We start from the raw sequence: 27,765 nt of genomic DNA, 5'->3' as shown, positions 1-27,765 counted from the left end.
TATTATGATAGCGAATGCTTAAATTGAAAAATTTCCAAAATTTAAGGGATTGGCTATGGTACCCCTCCCGAGGTGTATCAATGTACCTATGTCTTATGATAGAAAATGGCCCCTATACATGACCATATAATCATATTAGGTAATAGGACCTCATCCAAGTGAATAAATTAGGTGAAAAACGAAACACGTGGTTGTACTAAAATTTGGCAATTTCGTACCCATGAAAGGGAACGAGATGGACCACCCAAATTTATAGTAATATATTAGGGTCTTATACTATTATACCAAATGTTTAAATTGGACAATTTCCAAAATAAAGAGGTGGGCCAAGGTACCCCTCCCAAATTTTTAAAGGGTGCATCAATATACCCATGTCTTATAATAGGGAATGGACCAATATACATAACCATATAATCATATAAGGTAATAGGACCTCATCCAAGGGGATAAATTGAGCCAAAACAAACACGTGGTACAACGTATTGCTTACGTTTATATTTTGACAATTTTGTACCCCTAAAAGGGAACGAGGTGGACCACCCAAATTTATCATAATACATGTTAGGGTCCAGTACTATAATACCACATATATAAATTGAGCAATTTCTAAAATTTAAGGGGTGGGCCAAAGTACCCCTCCCAAATTTTTAAGGGAGTGCACAAATGTACCTATGTCTTATGATAGGGAATAGACCCCTATACATAACCATATAAGGTAATAGAACCTCATCCAAGAGGATAAATTGGGCCAAAAGAACAAACACGTGGTACAACGTATTGCTTACGTTTATATTTTGGCAATTTTGTAGCCCTAGAAGGGAACGAGGTGGACCACCCAAATTTATCATAATACATGTTAGGGTCCAGTACTATAATACCACATATATAAAATGAGCAATTTCTAAAATTTAAGGGGTGGGCCAAAGTACCCCTCCCAAATTTTTAAAGGAGTGCACAAATGTACCTATGTCTTATGATAGGGAATAGACCCCTATACATAACCATATAAGGTAATAGAACCTCATCCAAGAGGATAAATTGGGCCAAAAGAACAAACACGTGGTACAACGTATTTCTTACGTTTATATTTTGGCAATTTTGTAGCCCTAGAAGGGAACGAGGTGGACCACCCAAATTTATCATAATACATGTTAGGGTCCAGTACTATAATACCACATATATAAAATGAGCAATTTCTAAAATTTAAGGGGTGGGCCAAAGTACCCCTCCCAAATTTTAAAAGGAGTGCACAAATGTACCTATGTCTTATGATAGGGAATAGACCCCTATACATAACCATATAAGATAATAGAACCTCATCCAAGAGGATAAATTGGGCCAAAAGAACAAACACGTGGTACAACGTATTGCTTACGTTTATATTTTGGCAATTTTGTAGCCCTAGAAGGGAACGAGGTGGACCACCCAAATTTATTATAATACATGTTAGGGTCCAATACTATAATACGAAATATATAAAATGAGCAATTTCCAAAATTTAAGGGGTGGGCCAAAGTACCCCTCCCAAATGTTTAAAGGAGTGCACAAATGTACCCATATCTTATGAAAGGTAATGGACCCCTATACATGACCATATAACTATATAGGATAATAACACCTCATCAAAGGGGATAAAATCGACCAAAAACCAAACACGTGGTATAACGTATTGCTTACGTTTATATTTTGGCAATTTTGTAGCCCTAGAAGGGAACGAGGTGGACCACCCAAATTTATCATAATACATATTAGGGTCCTGTACTATAATACCCAATGTTTAAATTGGTCAATTTCCAAAATTTAAGGGGTGGGCCAAGGTACCCCTCCCAAATTTTTCAAGGGGTGGATAATATACCGATATCTTATGAAAGGGAATGGACCCCTGTATACGCCCATATAACCATATAGGGTAATAACACCTCATCAAAGGGGATAAATTAGGTCAAAAACCCCCGAAATTTGACTTTTTGGCAATTTTTTACCCATTAAAGGGAACGACATAGACACCCAATACGGATAGAGGTACATACTATGGTCCTTGGCTACAATGGTCCTGAGGCAGGGACCCAGGGGCCAAAAAGTGTCCTAAAGTGACGCGATTACTACTCTTATTCATTTTGTCTGTCCTGCTTATCAAAAATTACTTTCTGTTGGAAGGGTACTGAAATGAGAGGGGCAAAATAAAAAGTCGTACCCCCTCCTACATGGTTGCTCAAATAAGTACTAAAGAAAGCATTTTAAACTAAGATATTTAAGATTTAAACTAGGAAACTAAGATATCCTTACATTATGTAAGGATGGCATATTCAGGATTATTATTATTATTATTATTATTATTATTATTATTATTATTATTATTATTATTATTATTATTATTATTATTTGAATGTTTTTGGAGCACCGAAATTTTGTGAGACGAACAATGATATATAGAGGTTTAAGATGGGTGGTCATAGAGGAGGAAAAACCAGGATTTTTCTCTGTCTGACTCTCTAACGTAAAGATTATGTGCTGAAGGTAAGAAGCATCATCATTCTACAATAGGTTGCCTTTACGTAGAATATCAATTACTTGAGTTCTCCTCCTTCGGTCTACTTACCTTATGTAGTAAATTCAAAACAATTTCAATTCAATACAAATACATTGTAAAACTTTTCTGTAATTAAACATCTAGGGAAAATTAAACATTTAATAGGGAAATCTGTTATCAAAATATCCAAACACGTAGATAGAAGACTATCTAGTGAGAAATATTGTGAAACTTTATAAAATTCTCCAAATTAGAATTAACATTTACTGGGAAACATTCGTTATGCGCCAGCGAGCATATGGTGAGCAGTGAGCACAGGGGAAATAATTACGAAACTGTTTGCAAACAAAATTAGGGACGCTAATGCAAGTGCGACAACGGCATTTTTTCTTTTTTTGGTATCGTCATGAGTTTTACACATACATTACAATTTGATTCTTTCCCACATAAAAAAATAAATAAAATAACCGTAGTGTAGTGATAAAAATGATAACGGCACTTCCATGGGATCGAACCCACTACTTTCAGCATACAGACCAGTTGCTTTAACTAACTGAGCTATTTGTTTCTTTACATGAACTGAGCCTGTTCCGGTAAAGACGATATTCCATTACGATCGTCCTACCAATTCGTCCTTTTCCATAGATAATTTCCACTATTTGCACTATCTTTATGTTAATACTTAGCATATATTCATATATTTGGAGTTTGCGGATAATGCATATAATAAGACATACTAGAAATATTCGTTAAGTTTAGTTTGTAGATTTAATCCACATTTCTCTCAATGACATAGATATCGCTGCTTCGTGTTGAAATGCAGAATTCCCTCGTGTTCTTGAAAATTTCCCACTTTAGCAGAGTTGGTAATTCTCGAGATTTCTGTCGATTTAATGTTTTTGCTTCTAATTTCTTTATTTTAAGCTAATATCTAACACAAATATTAAAAACGGGTTTGTTATTAACCTGTCCTGCTGGGGAAACCTTCCGAAATTTCGAACATATAAAGAAAACGGAGATATTTTCAAAAAACTTCAAAATAAAGAGACGCGTCATTTATTTTGCTCATGGTAGTACTTCTAACAATGAAATATGGTGAAAAGACAGTACAAAAAATGGGATTCAGAAAACATCGTATACAAAAAGCAAAAGCAATTTTCAATATATATATATATATATATATATATATATATATATATATATATATATATATATATAGATAGATAGATAGATAGATAGATAGATAGATATAATAAAGTACAAGCTTTTTCTTTCTTTTTGTTTTTCAGTAACAGTCTCAAAATAGAAAGTGTAGTCTACCTGCTGTTTCATTATAAGACATTTTCTTTAATATTCTTAATAATAATAATAATAATAATAATAATAATAATAATAATAATAATAATAATAATAATAATAATAATAATAATAATAATAATAATAATAATAATAATAAGTATTATTATTATTATTATTATTATTATTATTATTATTATTATTGGTAGAATGTCGATTTTATGGAAATTGTGCGTAGGTTTATAAGTAGTGTAGTCTATATGCATAATGCAGTATATTACGAAAAGACAAACAAAAACAAATATAATCTGAAAGTTAAAAGTGCATTTTGGAGCAGTAAAATAAGGACAATTAACGTCAAATGAGTTTTGTGGTGGACGAACACGTGTGTGGGTGTTTTCTGACAAGTAAACCTTACGTTTGGGTGAATCGAGTTGCTGACTGAGACACATATGAGAAAGTAGTACTAAATGTGGTCAGTATTTCAGTGAAGTTGTAGGTGCGAAGCTCCAGGGGTTTAGGAGATACAGCTACCAGAACATCACATGGAAGTACAGAATAGTCTTCATACAGTTGGAGGTAAAAGCTCTGTAACACCTCTTGTAACGACGAAAGGTGAATAACAAATATATGGGTACATATTAGGACTAGGGGGAAGTCATATAGTAAGGGTATACCTGACGGCAGCCATCTTGAAATCCGCCATTTTGAATTAAGGTTAAGTTTTTAAAATAGGAATAGAGTCATGTGATACGTGATTTAAGGCGCAAATTTAATCAGAAGAACAATGGTGACGTTAATTTTGATTTACGCGCAATTGGTAAAAAGTTACAGGGAAATTAAATACTGTTGCAGCATATGTATTAGTCTTTTACCCCACCTTGTAAATTTTGTGTTAATGATAATAATTACTGCAACTGCTTTGACGGAATTGTTAACGACAAATGTGTCAAGTGTAACTCGATTGCCTTTGTCAGGTGTGCTCACTGTGAGCAAAGCATTTGTGCAAGTCATGCACTCTTTTCTGAACTACATATTGATTATACTAATTGAGGACTTTTCTGGAAGAAAGACACAAGTTCAATTATGACTCAATTCCACTTTGGTCATTTTTCCTTAAATTAGCAACTTGTTTATGCGATAACAAATGCTGGTTAATGATAAAGCAAAAATGGTTATACCGTTGGATTTATGGTAAACTTTGCTGTTAATAAGGTGTCAATGTTATGCGTTTTGTTTAAAACTTTTGTCTGATTCAAAATGGCGGATTTGAACATGGCCGCCATCAAGGCAACTCTTACCATAGACCTAATATTTATCCACCTGCTTTTTATTTAATTATTATCATTATCACAAAATTTACAAGGTGGGGTAAAGGACTAATATATATGCTGCAACAATATTTAATTTCCCTGTAACTTTTTACCAATTGTACGTAAATCAAAATTAACGTCACCATTGTTCTTCTGATTAAATTTGCGCCTTAAATCATGTATCATATGACCCTATTCCTATTTTAAAAACTTAACCTTAATTCAAAATGGCGGATTTCAAGATGGCCGCCGTCAGGTATACCCTTACTATATGACTTCCCCCTAGTCCTAATATGTACCCATATATTTGTTATTCACCTTTCGTCGTTACAAGAGGTGTTACAGAGCTTTTACCTCCAACTGTATGAAGACTATTCTGTACTTCCATGTGATGTTCTGGTAGCTGTATCTCCTAAACCCCTGGAGCTTCGCACCTACAACTTCACTGAAATACTGATTACATTTAGTACTACTTTCTCATATGTGTCTCAGTCAGCAACTCGATTCACCCAAACGTAAGGTTTACTTGTGAGAGTTTTCCCGTTTCATCCCATTTGCTTTATTCATCAGGTCATTTCATTCTCATCATAACTATCTCCTTTAGCGTATATGGCACAACCATAGACGCAAAACAAAGTAATTTCATTTATCTTTTTCAAAAATTATTAATTATTATAGGCAACTAACGACATTTTTGGCACCACAAAAGTTCGTTTTCTTCAATTTACTCAAAAACTACTCATGAGAATTTCCTCAAAGATGTTAGTTTCCTCACCTCAATGTAATCTTTCGACTATTTAGGCCTATCTTCAGACAATATTTTAGTTAAACAAATTAACATTTAAGACAAAGAGAATTTAAGCTATTGGTTAACTTTGTTTTTCTGTTAAACCAACATATTTGTAGATTTGTGTTAGTAAAACATATTTTTCCATTTTTTTACCAGGGTGATCATGTCCTGATTAATTGGAATTGTTTGGTTTCGAAAACACAAAAATGTTGGACTAATGGCAATAATTAGTAAGCTAATAACAGTATTTTGGCACGGATCCTTTGCAAAACAAAACACAATAATTTTCATTGTAATATAATTAATATATGTTTACCATGTAACATTGCTTCATTATGTTTACTACATCACAATAAATACTGGTTTGTTTCATGTTTTCATTTTGTATACTATTTGACTAATTATTGAAGTTATTAATTCATTATTAAGCATTTGCTTCAACATTTTCTTTCTTTTTTTTTTTTTAGACGTCTCCTGTTCAAATTATGGATACCTTGTTTTTAACTCGTAAAAGTGATGATTAGCGTGATTTACTTCCGTTAGTTCAAACTGTCGACGAAAAACATAGATAAAATGACACTCATACATAAAATTATGATAATAGGCCTATTGATACAAATTATTTGCATTTTGTTCTCTTGCTTCTTTTTCGATCTGTGATTAGTTAGTGTGATTCGGCGGTCGTTCTAACCGTATAAAGTACTGCTAAAAATGAATGAAAGAAAAGATAGGAGAAAAATAGATAATGTACTTTTAGCTGAGTATATCAAATTGACAGACATTGTGCTGACTTATAACTCTTCTATAGAAAAAATTGAAATTTTCCTGGCTACATGAATTTAGTAAGTGTTCTCGGGGTATCAGAAAGGTGAAGATATTTGACATCCGAGGTTTCGATTGCAGACATTGCATTCATCTTCAGGGATTGTGATGAAGAGACTGGAAATAGAAAAATAGAGATAAAAGGGCCCCTTACCAAGAAATCTCGCCCCGTGAGTATGATATCCATGCTCTAGGGAGATGTTTTAAAATTATATTCTGTATTTGATCAGGACTTGGGGCCAAAGCCGTTTTATGATACCATTTCATTCTGTAGTGTTAATTTTCTTGATCAACGAATTTAACAAAGGCTATCAACCCCGTGCTTGTATATTGAAGAAAGCTAACAGAACAGTTTTTTTCTAATACCGATAGCATCTTAAATAGATGGAAAGAATTCTTTGAACACGCAGCAGATTGATTTGCTGAACACGCAGCCAAAAACTAATGTGTGTGGAGAAAAGGAGATACACACCGCAGAACCGTATATTCCAGAGCCTAACCGAATATAAATAGAAACCGCTATAAAGAAATTAAAGATACAAAAATCTCCGGGTGTAGACAAAATTCCGGCTGAGTTAATTTTAGCTGGAGGCGAAAAATTATGGAACAAGATACACAAATTCATTCTCCTTATCTGGAACAAGGAAGAATTGCCACAAGAGTGGAAAGAATCAATGATCGTTCCAATTCACAAGAAAGGCGACAAAACTGACTATAATAATTATTGAGCCATTTCTCTTCTGTCAACATCCTATAAAATCCTTTCAAATATTATATTAGTAAGATTGGCCCCATGCGCAGATGAAATTATTGGAGATTACCAGTGCGGGTTTAGACGAAATCGATCAACTATCGACCAAATATTTGTCATTCGTCAAATACTCGAAAAGAAGTGGGAATACAATATCCCGGTACATCAACTATTTATTGATTTTAGAAAGGCTTACGACTCGGTTAGGAGAGAAACATTATGCAACATTCTTACAAAACTTGGAATACCGAGAAAGCTAATTAAATTAATTAAGATATGTTTAAATGGATCCCAAAGTAAAGTGCGGGTAGGAAAATTTTTGTCCACCAGCTTTCACGTCGAAAATAGCCTGAAACAAGGAAATGCGTTGTCGCTATTATTATTCAACTTTGTTCTAGAATATGCTATAAGGAGAATCTAAGATTGAAACCTGGACCTAGAGTTGAACGATATTCACCAGGTTATGGCATATGCTGATGATGTAAATGTAATAGGAGATGATAGAAGAACAATAGAAAGAAATGCAGAGATCTTATTAAACGCTTGCAGGGACATGGGTTTAGGGGTAAATGCAGAGAAAACTAAATACATGAAAGTGCGTCGTGGCCGTAATACGGTAAGTTATAGATGTGTTAAAATATTAAATAATACTTTTGATAAAGTGGATACTTTCAAATATCTAGGATCCATATTAACAGACGAAAATTATATTCACGAAGAAATTAAATGTTGACTAAAAGCAGGGAATTCGTGTTATTATTCAGTTGAAAATCTCTTATCGTCGCGAATTCTGTCGAGGAATTTGAAGCTTAAAATAAATAAAATGATAATCATGCCTGTTGTGTTGTATGGCTCCGAAACAAAGTCGCTTACTCTGAGAGAACATAGACTAAAAGTATTTGAGAACATGATCCTGAGACGAATATTCAGACCCAAGAGGAAGGGGAATGGAGAATGACAGAAACTTCAAAACGAGGAACTATATAATTTATACAGTTTACCAAATATTCAAATTGTCATCAAGTCTAGGAGGCTCAGGTGTGCAGGTCATGTAGCTAGGATGGAAGAAAGTAGAAACGTTTTCAAAGTCCTAACTGGAAGACCAATCGGAAAACGACCATTAAGAAGACCTAGACGCAGATGGAAGGACAATATTAAAATAGATCTCGCAGAAATAGGAATACAAAGTAGAAACTGGATTCAATTGGCTAAGGATAGAAGTCAGTGGAGAGCTTTTGTGAACGTGGCATTGAACCCCCGGGTTATATAAGCCATAGAGTTAGTTAGTTAGTTTTTTTTAGTTAGTGTTAGCTTTTTTGACTTTGTCTAGTGGGGGTGTATTTAGGAATTGTCTTACTGTTCGTTCGACTATTACATCATACTTCTGATCATCCAGTTCATAATTCGGTTGGAATGATCCCTCCAGGAAGTCATCCAGAGCCTAGGTTTTCTCTTCTGAGGAGTATACCAAGCTGTTTTTTTGTATATATATATATATATATATATATATATATATATATACATGGCGTGTTAATATTTCTTGTAGTCAAACTTTTGGTAGATTTCCAAACGCTTCCGTTTTTTAGTGGCATTTTAGAGAATTTGTTATCAAAGACACAGTTTTTATACGCGAATATTTCTTCTTTTATCCATACTTTATATCGGTTCAAGATCGCTTCATATAGTGGGTCTCGAGTTTTGTTACATTTTTTTGTGCAGACGGTTCCGCGTTTTTATTATATCTAATATTTTCGGAGGAAGTGTTTTTAAATCCATCTTAATAGTTGTAGCAGGTATACGTAGTTTTTTCTGAAGCAGTTTTAGTAAGTGCGACGATGAAAGTGACAGCAATTTCTGTATTCTTTTGTTTATATGTCGATCTTTCTATTTAATCCGTCAAATATTATTTGTTGGAATCTGGTCCAGTCAAAATTCTTGTAATTTAGTCTCTTGAGTGGTAGTTCTTTGTCTTGTTCTGAGTTTTCTGTGACAACAACTGCTATCTGATCTGAAAGTAGATCATGATTAGCAATTATTGAGAGCGGTAATTGGATATTCCTATATAATGCGTAGTCCAGGATATCTAGATTACTGTTGCAGTTATGAAGATAATAAGTTGGTTCATTTTACGAAATTATTTCAATGCTTGATGTTTCAAGATAATTTTGCAGCTTTTTGCCGATTTCATTAGCTCTCTTACACGTGTTACAGTTAAAAACAGAATTCCTGGTGTTCCAGTCTCTGATTACTAAGACTCTTTTTCCCAGGCGGGAGAGAAGTGTGACATCATTTGTGTCTATAATTGTATTGGATGATTGATATATGCCAAATAATACAACCGGAGTACTTTTAACGGGTATTTTAATTGCGATGGCTTCCATCGTTTTTAATTGGAGAATGGGTACATATTCATGTTTGCAGTCAAAATTTACCACTACCAAGATTTCTCTTCCTGCATTTGTATTTGATTGATCATATCTGAGAATGTGGTGTCCTTGGATATAAAATTTGTGGTGAGCTGCAAGCAGTGTTTCTGACACAAAAGCTACAGGGATGCTGTTTTCATTTATATAGTTTTCCAGTTTATCTTTCTTTTCGGAAATGTCCTGCGCAATCCAAGCTAATATTTAGGTTCGTTTCCTAACGCAGTGCCCCATCAGCAGTTTGAAAGACTCTGATTATGAAATCTATGATATTTAGAAAGAATTCATGCTTGTTCTCAGTGTAAAACACTAACAGACATTGAACGTAGAACAGCGTTTTTCGCATGTCATAGTGGACATTGAAATCATGTACCATTAAAATAAGTGCATCTAAACTTGGTTGTAGTGACCGGAATCCGTTGTCTGCATCAACTTTTATGGATTTCGCGCGCTGTTGTTGTATTCTTATGTTTCTCCTCCTCTGTTCTGAGTCTGTGATGGCTTCAGTGGGTGAAAATGTATCACTGTCTGTGTTTAAGTGTAATTGTTGTTGCGTGTGTGTTGAGTTTTTGTCTTTGCGTATTTTTCTGTTGCTACCTAGGGTACGCTCAGGGGTATGATTTCGCACGACCCAAGATGGGGCTGTACGTGAAGTTCCAGGTAATATTCGTAACTGTTGGGGCTTGCCCCGTAAGTTAGGTGTAGGTAAAGGTGAAGGTATGATTTTTGGAGTAGGAAGCAGCCCAAGTTTAGGGGAGATAACAACACGGGCCTTGTATGTGTTGTTTGTGCTGAGTTTCCGTTTATGTTTTGCGTTGCGTTTATTTGATTTTCAATGTTGTTTTCGTTAGTTTTGGATGTCATTGCTCTTTGCCTCTATTCCACAATCTTTATATAAACTGTGCAGCTCCTGTAACTGGCCGGATACTCTTCCGAACAATTTTTCGCGGCTTTTCTTGCAACCAGGCGTCAGGTAATTCCCTGTGTACTTGCCGCAGCGAGGCGCTAGCCTGCAGCTCGTGTTGCCATGGTCAAATATTTGACATTGATGACCCTGCGCAACTACATTCTTTTGAATGTACTCCTCTAATCTTACTCGAATGTGGAAGATATGAGGGATCTTTATAAGTCGCTGCTTAGTTTCCCCATACAGGACCATGCACAGAAAACGGGGCATAGCCTCTTTTCCTGCGCTTGTTATCTTTCTCATCTGCGAGACAAAAAGGATGGGGAAATCTAATACCTGTCTAAGGTGATCCTGGATTTCTTCGGAGGTGAGTCCCTGGGGGAGTCCCGTAATTACTACCTTGATTGGCCTGAAGAGAGAGTTTGTGTAATACTCAATCTTCTTGTCATCTAAGTATTTTAAGATGCCAGTGTTTGTGATTTCGTTGAGAGGTGTGATTTTGTACTCCTTCCCCCGGGTACAGCGAGCTTCTATTTCTCCATAACTTTTACTAATGTGTAAGTAATCTATTGCTTGAGGTGTTGTATCAACTGACGCCTTACTGGGTAGTAGTGTGTTTTCTAACCCTTCTGGTACTGTTTTCACAGCATCAGAATATGATCTATTTGGTTGACAACTTTCGTTGTCTGAGTCTAAGGATGATGGGGGCTGAGTGAGCCTCGAACTTCTCTGGAAATTTTTCTTCTCCTTGACTTAGATCTCCGGACTCACTGTTGGGGAGGAGGACTCAGCATTTCGCTTCTTACTCGTCCAACTCTTAGCCATTGTTGCAAGTGGAAATAGTGTGCTCTAAGGGCTATGGCCCTATGAGGGATCGTATCTCTGTCAGCACAGTACAATTTGTATGGATTTTTCTCTAGTTGTGGGCAGGCCTTACAAGGGACATCACCCAATTGTCCGGCTCCGATTTCAATGACTTTTTTTTTGCTCATAGAGGACATATATGTATTATTTGTTATGACAAATTTTTGCCATGGTGCATGTTTTCTATTTTTCTATAATTTTTAAGAGTTGTGATGTGGTTATTAGAGATTACTGCAGAAGTCCCTTACTACCCTTTGTAAACGGAGTGTTAATGGAAAAAGAACCATGTAGATACATATAAGGCCTAGGGGGAAGTCGTATGGTAGGTGTGACCTTGACGGCAGCCATCTTAAAATTCGCCATTTTGAATTAAAGTCAAGTTTTTTAAATGGGAATAGGGTAATGCGATACACAATTTCGGGCTGGAATTTAATCAGGAAGACAATGGTGAAGTTAGTTTTAAGATACGCCTATTGGAAGAAAAGTTACAGGCATATTAATTGTTTATACTTAGGCCTACTATGTGCGTCAGTCCCTTACCTCCGCGCCTAAACCGCGTATTAATGATAATAAGTGGATAAAAGCTTCGATAATACATATTATGCCTAGAGGGAAGTGATACGCTAAGGGTATCCTTGACGGCAGCCATCTTGAGATCCGCTATTTCGAATTAAAGTGAAGTTTTGAAAAATGAAACCTATTTCATGTGACACCTCATTTTAATAGTAAATTTTCCCCAAAAGCCAATAGTATGCTTATTTTTGTTCTATATTTAACCAGTATAAATTTAGGACTGCTTCTAATGTGCACCAAAAGTAAATTATTCGATCTTTCAAATTGGCAACACTCCTAATTTTCACCGCATATTTTAAGATTCCAACTAGCACTTTGCAATTGTTGCCATGGCTCATGTTTTCTAAATTTATTACATATTTTAAGAGTTGCGAATTGTCAGTTCATGAATAGTGTTGGGATAAGCATCCAGCAATCTTTCTGAATTTTGAAGACTTGCCATGTAATTATTATTTCCTATGCCATGTAATTATTTATTTGAATATGATTGTTGTGTAAATCAATGGTCTTTTGTTTCGTTTTATATTTATTTCTTTATTGTATATTTATTTATTTTCTATGGCAATTTTTTAGCTAGTCAGACAAAAAAGTCATTCGTTTTCTAGTGATTCCTGTCGATGGTTCATGTTTGTAAGATTTATAATCAGTATTGCTCGGGAACTCGATTAAGTTACACCTCTTTATAAACAAGTTACCTGTTTTCATACTATGTTCATGGTACAAACAATGTGTTGGGAACAGTCATATTATGTCTCATTGATATTTTGCTGTTCCTTTAAAGTTGTATTTATTAAAAATATTTTATTGTTTGTCGTTTGCGCAACCTGTAGGCTACATTTCTTGATAATTTTGTGTTCATATAACACCAATTTGTTTTAATTTCATTTGTATTTCTTTACGTTACATAGGTTCATAGCTTCCTCATTATTCTTGTTTAAAATAAATAATTACATGGCAAGTCTTCAAAATTCAGAAAGATTGCTGGATGCTTATCCAACACTATTTATGAACTGACAAATCGCAACTCTTAAAAGATGTAATAAATTTAGAAAACATAAGCCATGGCAACAATTGCAAAGTGCCAGTTGGAATCTTAAAATATGCAGTGAAAATTAGGAGTGTTGTCAATTTGAAAGATCGAATAATGGACTTTTGGTGCACATTAGAAGCAGTCCTAAATTCATACTGGTTTACTATAGAACAAAAATAAGCATACTATAGGCTTTTGGGAAAAATTTACTATTAAATTAAGGTGTCACATGAGATGGTTTTCATTTTTCAAAATTTCACTTTAATTCAAAATAACGGATCTCAAGATGGCTGCCGTCAAGGATACCTTTACCGTATCCCTTCCCTCTAGGCATATTATGTATTATCGAAGCTTTTATCTACTTATTATCATTAATACGCGGGTTAGAAGCTGAGGTAAGGGACTTACGCACATAGTAGGCCTAAGTATAAACAATTAATATGCCTGTAACTTTTCCTCAAATAGGCGTATCTTAAAACTAACTTCACCATTGTCTTCCTGATTAAATTCTAGCCCGAAATTGTGTATCGCATTACCCTATTCCCATTTAAAAATCTTGACCTTAATTCAAAATGTCAGATTTCAAGATGGCTGCCGTCAAGGTCATACCTACCATACGACTTCGCCCTAGGCCTTATATCTACCGAGTTGTTTTTTCATTAACATTCCGTTTACAAAGGGTAGTAAGGGACTTCTGCAGTAATCTCTAATAACCACATCACAACTCTTAAAAATTATAGAAAAATATAAAATATGCACCATGGCAAAAATTCCTGTCATAACAAATAATACATATATGTTCTCTATCAGCAAAAAAAAAAAAAAATCATTGAAATCGGAGCCGTACAATTGGGTGATGTCTCTCGTTAGGTCTATAACACTATATAGTATGATTTGGACACAGGCCTGAGCGCTCTAAATGACGAGTTCCCTGTAGTTCTTGCTTAATGAGAATTGCTTCGGGAGATCCCTGCTACAGCGATCTTAGAATTTGTCACCGAAAGATTTCACTGCGGACCTTAACGCAACGTACAAAAACCAATTCCTGCAGTTGGGCACCTGTAAGGCGTGCTATACACTACGAAATCAATCCTAGGAAATATCTTAGGATTTATCTTTGGAAATATGTTATGACATATCTTGTAGGAAACCCTACCCTTTTTGTGCTATACACGTGAAGACAGTACATTGCCGTGTCTGGCCGAATGACGTTTATCAACATTGTGAAATAGTTCTATTTAATAAAAGTACGAAGTTGAATAACTACTATGCTAAGCACACTGCACATCCCACTGATATTAATACCAGGCGCTATATTGTTAAATTGGATACCTCTAAAAAAAAGAAAATAAAAACATAAACGTCAGAAGGGTGCTTGTTTACTTTTGGCGCATCACATTTTAGAAGATTTACAATAAAATTTAATACTTTGCATGAAAAGTCATATTTATAAGGATCAAATTTCTGCAAGTAACAGAATTAAATACAAAGTAACACATCTGTATTTTATGTTTGCAATTGTAGGATTACTAGTGTAAAATCATAAATGTTTTAACGACGGATAAAATAGGTGAGAGGCAATGTTTAGCAGAAAGGGTCTAGCTAATTTTTCTAAGAAATGTTACAATTTCGATAGTTTCTATTTACATTAGTTTAGTTTAGGTTAGTTACGGTTATGTTACGTTAGATTATATTAGTATATGGCTCCAGCTAATTTTCAAAAAATAATAGAATTTCGCTTACTTCTATAAATATTAGGTTAGGTTATTTAATCAGGTTAGATTTGGTTAGGTTGTATTAGGTCTAAGTAGATTTGCATCTTACATTTCTCCCGTAAATTTTGTATGTTTTGCCTACTTCTGGATCCCTTCTGCGAAACATTTACCTAAGTGAGTACCGGCTTCGCCCTGCCCTGACTCGGTTATATAGCATTCGTACTTTCCAGAGGCCACCTAGCACAACTTGGTTTGCGATTTTTGTACTATAGTTTTTATACTATATATCCGGACCCCGTATTTGTACGCAAATCGTAAAAGAATTGTAGTTTATCAACAATTGCTTTTGATGGTCCCCCTGAGGGATTTTATCTTTGCTATGTCAATAATTTTCATGTCCGTCAACGGAAATCATTTAGGAAACAGTGACAAATTATAATTTTTCAACAATTATTTCGAGTGGTACACCTAAAGTAAACCTGCACGGTCAGAAGATACCTCATCAGTTGTTTTTTCACTTGTTTTGTTTTCACTTTCTCTCACCTGATGTCGCTTAAATCGGAATCTTACGAATTTTCTTTCCGAAATAGAGCGTGCTCTAAACAAGAGAAATCTCATAGGATCGTTCAGAACACAGGAAATGACATGCGATCAGATGCCATACACGTTGAGATTTTGACTCTAGGACAAATCGTAAGAGGTTTCCTAGGATCTATCCTATAGTGTAGAGCCCGCCTAAGTGGCATATCGCGGATTCTTACAACTCTCTGCTGGCTCATAAACGGAACACTCGCCGAACTGCACCGGTAAAGAAAAGAAGAAAAAGCTGCAAGGCTCTGCTCCCTGTTCGGTGCCTCTCTGCTGCTGAAGATCTGACCGTGGCTCTAAAAAGTACAGTATTTTCTCTCTGCTGCACCTGTAAATATACAAGATAAAAAGGTTCTCGACACTACCTGGATCGTTGTGCTCTTCCTGAAAAGAGAAGAAAGATTAACAACTAGGGAGACAAGCCTTCCATAAATGTTAAATGCTCTCCCGAATGATTTTTTCAGTTTTCGCCTCGTTAAGAGTATATGCTTATACAGCCTCTTCTTCTCCGAGATAGTCAAGGTGAGCTTCTTTTGTTGCGACTGGCGTTATAATCAGTTCACCTGAACCAATTACTCCTTCTAGAGGGAGATTCAAACAACCTTTCATGACAGATGCTGCTTCTATTGGAGGAACTTCGGCAGATTTCTGGCTGAGATCGTTTATGGTTAGCACGGAGATATGTGGCCATTTAGAAGTGGAGCTAGGAATGGGGTCTTGTGATTGGTTGAGGGAAATGCTTGCTCCTGATTGGCTGTTGTAGTGGCAACGAGAAATGGTTATGTTGAACATGTGTTTTTCGTTCTTGAAAAGGCCAACCAGATAGGACTGAGTTGAAATCCACTGTCTCTACTGAAACCTTTTCTTTCACGTGAGATGGCTATGGCTTCTTTTATTATTCTGTCCCAAAAATTGCTGCACTTGAGTACTATGGTGGTATTTGTAAAAATTCGAACGGCCTAAGGGTTATCATGACATTTGCGGATTGTGAGTTGACATGTCGGTCCGTAGGTACTCATAACATGTTGACATGTCGGTGCTCATAACTCTTGCCTCTGACGTGAGTTGGGATTGGCGGAAATGTTAAGTAAGAAATTGAAGTTTCTGCCCAACGCATCTGTCGCGCTCATTGACTCTGTGTCCCAGCTTTAAGTTACGCTCTACTAGTTCCAAATAAAATAACTTTTTATATGACAAAAACGTGGTGTGATGAGTTTGTGCGTGCAACATAGGATTGATTGCCTATATTCCACTATTAGTACGGGTTCTGAGAGTTGGCTACTAGTGATCCATATTCATTTGGAAGTATAAATGAGATTTGATTACCACCTGAATTTAAACATTGCAATATATACTTCATAAAGTTAGTCCCTCACGTAATAATCTTTATTTACCGGTAGAGCAAATCGAAGTGAATAATTTACCTCATTTCTTCTCTTCTAGGCAACCCCCTTGGTAGAATGAAGATCCGTTCAATTTTCATCATTTGATCATTCAACATGCGTATTAGCATAGGACTGAAAAAAATATTAAAAGAATAATTAATGCAAATGTGTTGCTGCTAAAAATTCCAAACACCATTAAAAGATTAAATTCAAAATGGTTTGTTCCCCACTGCGCTTGGTGTACAAATTGGATTAAATTTGATGTTATTGCCTGAAATAATGTGGTACTTTTTTTACTCTTTCTATGGTGCCGCAAGATCATGCCTCAAGCAGCTCTTACATTAATGGCAAAATTATTATGTGATATTCGTGTTCATTGACATTAATCTACTTGTTGAAGTTTGCATTTCAGTTTTTAGTCCGCAATTCTACAGATAAAATGTCATACTCAAGTTATTACTTTTCAAAGATTTACACACTTCTTTAATTGTGAAATGTTTGAAACAAGATTAACCTTGTACATTTGATTGATTTTGTTTACGGTATTAATAAAGTCGAAATATTTCTTCAGTTTATTAAACTCGTAAGAATAACAAAAATATTTAACAAGTGAATTCTATGATAAACATGGTTGTCTTACACAACATTTCAAATTAGTTTCGTGAAGTTTTAGAAGAGTGATAGATAATCTTTCCAAAATTGCTTTCTAATTCACATTCATTAGTAATGAGGATTTTGAGATCAATAAACACTATTTTTTTTTTTTTTTTTTTTGTATGAAGCTAGAATTTGGTACTCGTAAACGTAAATATGTTATAAATAACCCGTACAGTATAAGACCTCTTCTAGTTAGGTCTAATTTCTCAGTAAAAATTCTTTCTACAAACATCACTCTTAATATAATATTTTTCATCTAAACAAATCACTACTATAGAAATTCTTAAACTGTAACACTTGCACTTACTGTATATCCCTTTTAAACTTATTGAATGTTTCTAGTCCAAATTTTCACCTTCCTCATCTTAAACTAGTTACCATCTGATTAATTTTGCGACGTAAATAATTCAACATGCTCTGTATAGCCATCGTAGCCAATAAGTTCCATATTTCTTAGATGTTTCTTATTCTATGTCAAAACAACATCAAACTATATTATCTAGGAATATTTTAAGTTACAAGTGCTACCACTTAAATAGACGTTTTTACATTGCTGAATCTTTTTGTCTTACTGCAGTATTAAATAATAAAACACACAAGGGAAATTTATGCTCATCTATTTAGAAAGAATTGGAAAACCGTGTAAATAGCTTGAATTCCTTAACATCTGCGATTATAAGATAAACTACCATCTCGAATATACAAAATATTAGCAACACCCAAGATAAATAAAAGTTACTTGCCTGATATAGTTTGTTTTCCTGAAATTTGAATCAAATTTTTATAGCTTGAAAAACTTGTTTTACATTGAAAATACGCTATTATAACATCGTTGCTTGAGAAATCAACATCTTTGTTGAAGCAAAAAGCATATTGTTGGCAATAATAAGAATATTGAGTTAAGCTTACCTAACCCTTATTATTTTTTCTTTAATTCTGATAATATAGAATTAGTTTATATATGAAGCCAAAGCTAATTAACTTTTCTTTCTTTGTGCTGTAGGAAATTATCTCTTATGGGAACAGTGACAACCGGATATGAACTGCTGTCATTGGGAAATAGGCTTCACGTGACTGTTGCTTAATATGTAAACTTAGTTTGTTGTACGTACGGTTAAGTATGAAATACGTAGAACCAGTGTTCGAAGTGGAAAAAAGCAGAGGCGGTATGTTTTATTATGATTTTGACTCAACATACCGGCAATTTAAATATTGTTTTGATCACTGAAAAAACAGAGACGGTATTTCCTCATTACTGAAAAACCAGAGGCGGTATGGCATACCACCACATACCGTCTCACTTCGACCACTATGTGGAACTCAAGCGACTTCATGCTTAAACTCAGAAACACGTGAAAATATAGTTAGCTCACTTTGGTTTCAGACAGCTCAAATAATAATAGTATCGTTGAGTATAAATGTTATTATTATTATTATTATTTTCTGTTTTACGTGAATACGAAATGACGAAAGCAAACCATTTTTATGTATAATATTTGTTTCTGGTACCAGTTCGTGTCGAGTTGCCGCTGCATTCATAACGGCTAATTTCTCTCAACACGAAAATGTTGTTAGTTCGTTCTGGTTTTAGACATCTCATATATTCATAAGATTTTTTAGAATTTATAAATACTGTTTAAAAATTACCAAGTAGCTTCACGTCCATGATTAAGGAGAAATTGCAATTCTAAACTTCTCTTAGCTAAAGGGTGTTTCTTGCATACGATATTTCAATTACAATCTCTTCCATTAAGAATATTCTCTTACTATTGTGATATTTGAAATTTGAGAATTAGAAATTTAGATTTCAATGTATAATATTTTGTAGTGTATATGAATTCTTGTAAGTAGGTTAACTACACAGTACGAAGTCTTTATTTCATAATTTTGTCAGCAAAATGATAATTTGATTCTGAGTCCTATGGGTGATACACAGTTAATTACACTCTCTTCTATTGCTCAAATTAACACCGAATAAAACGTCTTGTGTAACAGTAATGGGTACAGGAAGAGAAGTTTCACTATCACATCACATACAAGTCCCATTGTAATCTGTTGTTGGCTATGATTTTGTACCTAAACTTATTAATACATCAATTTAGTTATGCAAAATTAAGTAATGGTTTCATTTGTGAGAACATTTTTTTTTTTAAAAGAATTAACTGCCTTAAGTTCATTTGTGTAAGCTAATATATTTTGAAGGAAAATGGAAGTAAATTGCTAAAGATTTCTTGAACAGAAATTATATAAATTTAAACGTGTCCAAAAATGAATTTGTTAGTATCTATGCACTGAAACAGTTCACAGGAACAAGAGAAAATGCAAAAATTTAGTTTTCAACTTTAAGTAATAAATCCAACTACATTAAATATTATTGGTACTATGGTTTAGATTAAAACACATACTAACGTACTTGTAAACTACAAATAATAATAATAATAATAATAATAATAATAATAATAATATAAATAAAAACAGTTCTTAATTTCCAACATAAACAATGTTACCTTACTGGAACATTCCTACACATTGGTGACTTCAGTTACATCAACTGAAAGAATTTCATGGAATATTGGTTGATAATATATACATTGATTGTGTGCTCCTCCTGTTACACAATAAACATCGACGCAATACTCTATCTCGTGTCTGACTCTCTGCAGCATATAATTTTTGGTGAATACGACCTACCGTAATGGTCCTGTTCATATGAAAACTCTGTGGCAGGAATGAAGACCTAAGCTCAAAATCTAAATCAGCTGTTATTTTATAAGAAAAAATAACAAAATTTTCAATTATTTACCAAACAGAGAATGTAAAACTATTAATCTACAAACCTTTCCAAGTTGCTCATTCACTTATTAAATAACCCACTTGTCTATGTAATATATATTAATAGATACAAAATATTGTATGATATTATTACTTGGTAAGTTGATCATGTGAGTTGGACTAGTTGTGCGAAACAGAAGACTGCAAATTAAAACACGTTTCAATATAACTAGGTTTTCCTTCTTTGAAAGAATATATATTCGGAGGATTGCGACAAGCTATGAAAGGTAGCAAAGGTTATGATAACACAGAAGGATATGGTTTGAGAAAGAGAGTGCTACATGTATGAACGCAAATTAAATAGCTTCCAGCCTAGTAGTTTCATGTAAAACGAAAAAGAGACGGAGAAAATGAAACTTTCTGCGTTAGAAAAATAAAATAAAATACCCTTGTATCCAAGAGCAACTTGTATCTTTGGGAATAGTATCACTGTTTCATTTAATAGTATCAATGCAATGGCATTGTACTGGAGGTACGTACATTATGGATTAAAGTACCCTGGACATACATTGATTATGATAATTCACTATAATATGTTTCCTAAGACACATATTCCGCCAGAGAAATTATTAGAAAAACTTGTATCTTTAGAACAACGCGACAGAGAATATATCATGTGGCATATATACGTTTAGTAAACTGATGAGTTTGTTAACAAATTTATCAGGTCATTTACTCTCATTTCCCCATTATGTAAGTGAGTTTTCTCCTTTGCCCCCAGTTTTGTTTCCCTCAACAGGAAGAACAGAAAGAAATACGCGCGTAACGAAGTATCCTAGGTGTCATCCAACCGAACTTTTTATAGGGCCTAGTCTATTTTGAGCTCCTGTTAATTTTATTCCGTACGCTTCCGTTCCAAAATTATACTATCTAGGTATATGGAATCTCCAACTTTTCCATGCTTCTTCCGAACAGTTTTTTTTGGGTAGCAATCAGGGGCGTAACTACTATGGCGCGAAACCCTCCGATGCGGGGGGACACTTCCAAGAGGGTCTTTTACTCTAGCCTCCTAATAGGTCGAATCAACATGGTTTTCAGTTTTGTTTCAGGCCGCAATGTTCTTCCACCCTCCCCCTTTATTCGGCTATCTTTGGGAGGCTTGACGTGTAGGTCAAGCTCCGGAAAAGTCAATTCGGTCGGCTTTTATAGCCTATATATTTTTCTTCGGCGGGGAATATTGAAAAAGATCGGGAAATTTCGGTTCCTCATTTAGATGCAAATGATTAAAAAAGGTCAAAGATTGTCGTCTCAGTGACAGTGAATCGAAATTTAGAATTAACATCTGTATTGAACTATTTGATATAATAAATTATGTTATATTGTCGTTTTACATCTTTGAGTGATACAGTATCCAAATTTTCCTTTTTGTTTCGTGCCAATATAACACATCTCACTAATGATGAAATTCTAGAAGGGCACAGATACTTCAAACATTTTACAGTTGTGATATTGGTTGTTCGTTTCCGATGGAGGTAATTTGCTTTGTGAAACAGCTGAAATCCGGAAATTAGTGTTCAGAATTCTGTGTTTGACCTAACAAGGCTTTTAATTGTGAAATATAAGTCATTGGCGTCTAGCTTTTCAGAACTTATTACCGCACATTTGGTGTTTAAGACACTCCCTGTCTCTGGCGGTTGTGCGGAGATTTCGTTCTTAAAATAGAAAACTATGTGAGAAGCACAATAGACCATAATAGATAAAGTAATCTAGCACTGCTGTCAACAAATGCGAACGAAGGTGAAAAATGGATGTACGGGACTTAATAAAGGATTTTGCTAACAGGAAAGCAAGAAGGAAACCATTCAATTAATTCCCGATACTTTTAATGACGATTGAAGCCACTGACTGCAAAGAAGTAAATCCATCTTAAATTCTTAAGCTTATTGAATAAATTATATCTATAACAAAACGGTTTCCATTTATAAATATTTAGGCCTAGTAATTGCATGCATTGAACTCATTATTTACAGATACAGGAAAGTATGGTTATTTATTATGGTATCTATCATTCCACAGACACAAAAAGTAGTTGTTAAAGCGGGGGACCCTGGGAATTCTCTCGTGAGGACCCATAAAACGTAGTCACGCCACTGGTAGCAATGCCAATTACTGGACAATATGTTGCGAAGTATGTGCCGTTGTTTGGTGTACAAAACAAACCTAAAGCAGTTTGAAGTAAACTTACGTTTTGTACTTTGAGCTATGTACACCAATTTTGAATTTGAATTTTTTATTTTTTATTTGTGATCCAAGCAAAATATTTCTCTATTTTCCATTCATCACAAACGTTACGAGACGAAGCAATGATGTCCTTTCTCTTTCTTCGGGATTTTTAAAAATATTCCAGGCTTGCATTTGTTTTCTAACGGGTCATGATGCGAATCTGCTGAACTCAACACAAAACTTTTCCCTGGTGACGGTAAACTTGCTATGTTGAGCCCAGTATTGTTCTTCACGTTGATGTATGACAAGTCGAATGTATTAAGATACAACGTTGCGTGTTTAGTAGCTTTCAATCAGCATATCAGATACATATAGTGCTGCTAAATAGTGTAGTATTACTAGTAAATAGTGTTGCTAAAAATACATTAATTTAGAAGAAATATGAAAAACAAAAAAGTAAACCAGAAAATAAATAGAATCGAAGGGTGTAATTGAGAGCAATTCTGAATAGACCAGAAAGAACTCAATGGGATGAATCCTAGAATATCATTCCGTTTCCCTAATTCTCTCTATATTTTCTGGTCAGTCTAAAATGAACTTTCAGTCCACAGTCACCAGATTAAAAACGTAAAAAAAAAAAAAAAAAAAAAAAAATGAAGTTATTTTCTAGATAGGCTACATTAAGAAATATCAAGTTGATACACATTGAATATACAAAATATTGAATTGATTACTTACTTCCCTATTTTTGTAGTTCGTAATTTTTCCTGAAAGGACTTAGCAGCAGTACTGAAGTTCACCACCATTTCATGCAATTTATCTGTAGCGACGGAAGAAATGTCTTCATATAGTTATTTGTAGTGCTTTGTCATGATTTTCTTTTGTAAATTTCATGGATTATACTAACCCAAAGGTTTTTAAATTGCCAATTTGATGGCTGGATAAATTAACGGATATTTCGATATAGGTAAAAAGTCTTAGAAAGCATTGAAGTGATATTGAATATAATAGATAGGATAATTGGACATATTACATGACATGGAAAAATCATGATATTGACTATGGAAGGATTGGTTGAAGGAAATACATAAAGGAGGAAGAAGGTTGAAATATATGGATTAAATAACACAAGATGTAAGTTGAAAAACTAGCAGGAATGAAAAATCTGGTTGAGGATAGCGAAAGCTGGATCAAACCAAACAAAAATTTGATAAGGCAACGGAGATATATGTAATGTACACTCATGTCCAAAATTATTGTCGCATGTCTATAAATGTGTTGTTAGGAATATAATTTGATAACGAATTCGCACGGTATTTCTTATAACGTTAGTATGTGTATAATCGGCAAAGACATGTGTGTGGCAAGTTCCATGTCAAAAGAGCAATAAACAAGAACAATAAAACGAAAATAAACGTTTTTGTCCATTTAGCAACATTTTGTTTTACTCATTCCAATTTTCGTATTTATAATTCTTTTCCTATAAAATTTACCACAAATATACATTTCCCGATTATGCACATAGTATCAGTATTAAAAGTATCCTGCAAATTCATTATCAAATTATATTCTCACAAGAAGACAGTTATAGATACGCGACAATCATTTTGGACATGAGTGTACATTGTACAGAACAGAGCAGAAGAAATTGACATAAACATATATGTGTTCATTCATCCTATAGGTAAATAATTTCCTTTAAAAACACTCAAAAATTTCACTGCAGTAAAATGATTACACTAAAAATTATGAAAATATACATACAGTATAATAATAATTTTTCACTTGTGGACAAAATTGAAACTTCAAACTACGAAATATGACAATAAATTTGTTTTAAAAGCTGTTTCTAGTGTCCCTGAATTTCGAGCGTCCCCTACATACAGTACACGAAGTGCATCAAATTAAAAGATCATACACCCCATATACACTATACACGGTGAATTCAAAAGAACTTTACAACTTTGAAAGCATATAGAAATTTATTGAAATTGTTTACACGAACGAAGAGGTGTCATTTTGTAGCAAAATCCTTCAAGTTTAACATCGATCTCATTGTGGTTCGATGTGACTGCCATTGGTGATACGGCAAACATCCCACCGGAACTCAACTTCTTCCCACACGCGTTCCAGTTGATCGGGCGTAACTTCTGCAACGGTAGCGTAGATGTAGTTTCTCAGGTCTGCAAGATTGTCTGGTAGGGGCGGAACATACACTCGATCTTTAAAACCTCACAGGAAGAAATCCATAGGTTACAAGTCTGGGGAGCGAGGTGACCACGCAATTGGACTTGCGCGGGCAATTCACCGACGTGGGAAACGAATATCAAGGAAATCTCCAACTTTCTTGAGGAAATGAGGCGGTGCACCGTCTTGCTGGTAGTAACAGGTCACGTATTGTTGTTGTTCATCTTCATCTATCTGAGGAATTCAAAAAAATCCAACAAATCAACATACACGATACCAGTGACAGGTTCTCCATGAAGAAAAAACGACCGTACACTTTAAATTTACTAAGGTCACAAAACACTTTTACCTTTGGACTGTCACGGACGTGTTGAATGGTTTGACGTGAGTTTTCGCTGCCACAGATTCTACAGTTGTCGGTGTTCACTGATATAAAATGTACTCTCATCGCTGAAGATAATTGAGTTAAGGAACTGCTCGTCTTCCTCTATCCGATCCAACATTTTCACACAGAATTCTCCGCGAGAAATCTTATCTGCGTCAGTAATTTGTTATACCATCGTAAATTTGTATGAATTTCAGGTGTGAACGTTTACGTAGCACTCAATAAACTCTTTTGTGGAATTCCTGTCTCGCGAGACGCACGCCGCGTTGATTTTTTTAGGACTATGGTCAAAGCTTTCTCTAACCTGTTCGATAGCAGCAGCAGCAACGAGAAGGCGACCTGGTGATTTCACACGACGAACAGAACAACTAATCTCAACAAAGTTCTTGTGCCAACTGTAAATTGTAAGCCTGTTTGGAGGTTCCTTACCTTATTTTCTACGAAATTTACAGTGAACAGCTGTTACAGAGTTCGTTTTATGAAGTAACAACACAAACCGAGCACGCTCCGCACCAGTAAAATTCACCATTTTAAGAATGCACTATGGTGATACTCACGGTGACGGAATGTGGTACTACGGCAGTACGCGAGACAAACTTGAGGTGTCTTTCTACAAATTGATACCTCTCTCGTGATTGTAAGTAATCTCAATAAATTTCTATATGCTTTCAAAGTTGTGAAGTTCTTTGTGATTCACCCCGTATATCAAATGACAGAATGCATATCTTCTGCATACGCATACGTTTCTACATAAGTATACATTTCACTTTACGAGGTAAAAGTTAAAGCAGTCTCGAAAAGCCGTTGGTCTAGTGGCTAGTGCATGCGCCTTTGGTACATGTGGCCCCGAGTGCAATTCCAGGTGGGAGAGCATTCAACTTTGAACGCATTCGGTGGTTCGAATTCCATCTTAAATTATCATCATTTAATTGCTTTGATCATCGCGTCCTTTAGTCTAGAAGGCATAATCGTGGGATTTCATTTTCTGAAAGATGTGTTCCCGGCATTTCAACATGGTTTTTATAACGGCAAGTCAATTGTAACCAATTTAATTCATTTACAGTTGAAAGAAAACCTACAAAAACCTACAGACAGGATGTTGTCCACCACAAATTTACTTGACTGGGGATCGAACTAGGTACCCCATGCACCAGAGGTAAGCGCTGTACCACTAAGCCATCGTGCCCCTCAAAATAGTCAATCAGAGAATTCATTATTTTTTATAAGTAGTGGACCTAGGGGTGAGGGAGTTAATGTCAATAACCTTTTTCAGAAACTAAGAAATTAACCGATTCGGCCGAATTGGTGCAAACTGGCTCAATGACACCACTAGATGTTTCTGACTTGTTCTACATAGCACAGAAATTATTGGCGAAATGTTCTAACATAGACGGACTGCTGCCAGTAGCGTCATTTCAAATTTTGCCAGGGAGGGGTAGGGGTGCAAGATTATCAACCAACGTCAGTTTTACATTTTTCTTGGGATATTAGTATACAATTTATTAAAAAACGTTATTTCCCAAACTTTGACTAGGGGATTATTATCTATGTACAGAACAAAATATCGTAGAAACAGTAATTTATCTAATGTTAAAACTAAGTTACGTTTAGGTACTCGTATTTTGTGAGTTATCCAACAGTCAATTTTCTAATTCTTTCGCCTTATGAACAACAGCTGTAGACGCATATTTCCAGATTTTGTTGAAAATTAGGAAGGATTAGAGTTTCCCCTCTGTCCTTCCGAAATGACACCTCTAGGTGCTGCACCACTTTTAACATCAGGTGTTAAAATGTTTATTTTCATTTACATAAAAGTGCAAAAGTTTTGTATTAATTTACTGATTTTCAATAAAATGAGAATATGTACGCTCACACTTGCATATTCACATGGGAGAAAAAAGGCAATTAACTGTTTGGCAACTAACAAAACTTATTACGAAACTAATTTTCTACTTTTTTGGTGTCCTTGCAGCACAAAATCTTCTCCAACCCACACTATAAGTACGGAATGAGCTGAAACGCAGATTATTTTCTGTTGAGGTGCTAAACTTGTCTAAATTAGCCTATTCGGTTGATTCTGATTTCAATTCATTTATGTATTTTTCTCTTGTACTCTCGGAATCATGATATTGATGTAAGATGCTTTGGAAACTTCTACTATTTTTTTTAAATTATTATTTTCGTAAAGTAAACTACTTAAGTATTCCTGGAGGATGCTTGATTTGCATCCACCCACTATACATTATTATTCTTTCTTAAAATATAACATGACTTCAACAGTAATCTCACTTTTCTTTTGCTGTGGGAGAATAGAATCACAAATCATTGTTTTCTAAAATAATATTTACATTCCTACATTATTATTATTGTTTATTTCTACAGAGTGTTAGTTCTCCACTGACAAGAATAACACACATTCATTGGCGAAAATATTTAACTTTTAAATTATCTTTCGATGAAAACTGTATTTAATGAGTTTTTGGAACCAACTACTTTCTCTCACGGCAATTCTGAATTCTAGACATTTCTATTGTATATTTGTGTTTGAAATCGT

General features: G+C 34.7%; 1 protein-coding gene across 1 annotated transcript in view; it reads right to left on the bottom strand.

The window, feature by feature from the left end:
* The window catches only part of LOC145694201 (putative N-acetylated-alpha-linked acidic dipeptidase), a 39,091-nt gene extending 15,637 nt beyond the window's left edge, over window positions 1-23,454 (bottom strand). The window contains exons 1-2 of the mRNA XM_081770315.1: window positions 23,378-23,454; window positions 17,027-17,119 (exon numbers count right to left, since the gene is read on the bottom strand). Coding sequence (XP_081626441.1) covers window positions 17,027-17,119; window positions 23,378-23,445 — 161 coding nt within the window. The 5' untranslated portion in view covers window positions 23,446-23,454. The remainder of the gene's footprint in view (window positions 1-17,026; window positions 17,120-23,377) is intronic.
* Between the last annotated feature and the right edge of the window lie 4,311 nt (window positions 23,455-27,765).

The sequence above is a fragment of the Thermobia domestica genome, chromosome 9, assembly GCF_964235325.1.
Source record: "Thermobia domestica chromosome 9, izTheDome1.hap1.1, whole genome shotgun sequence".
NCBI lineage: Eukaryota > Metazoa > Arthropoda > Insecta > Zygentoma > Lepismatidae > Thermobia > Thermobia domestica.
The sequence above is the reverse complement of the archived record's forward strand: the minus strand, read 5'-3'. Positions and strand labels throughout refer to the sequence as shown.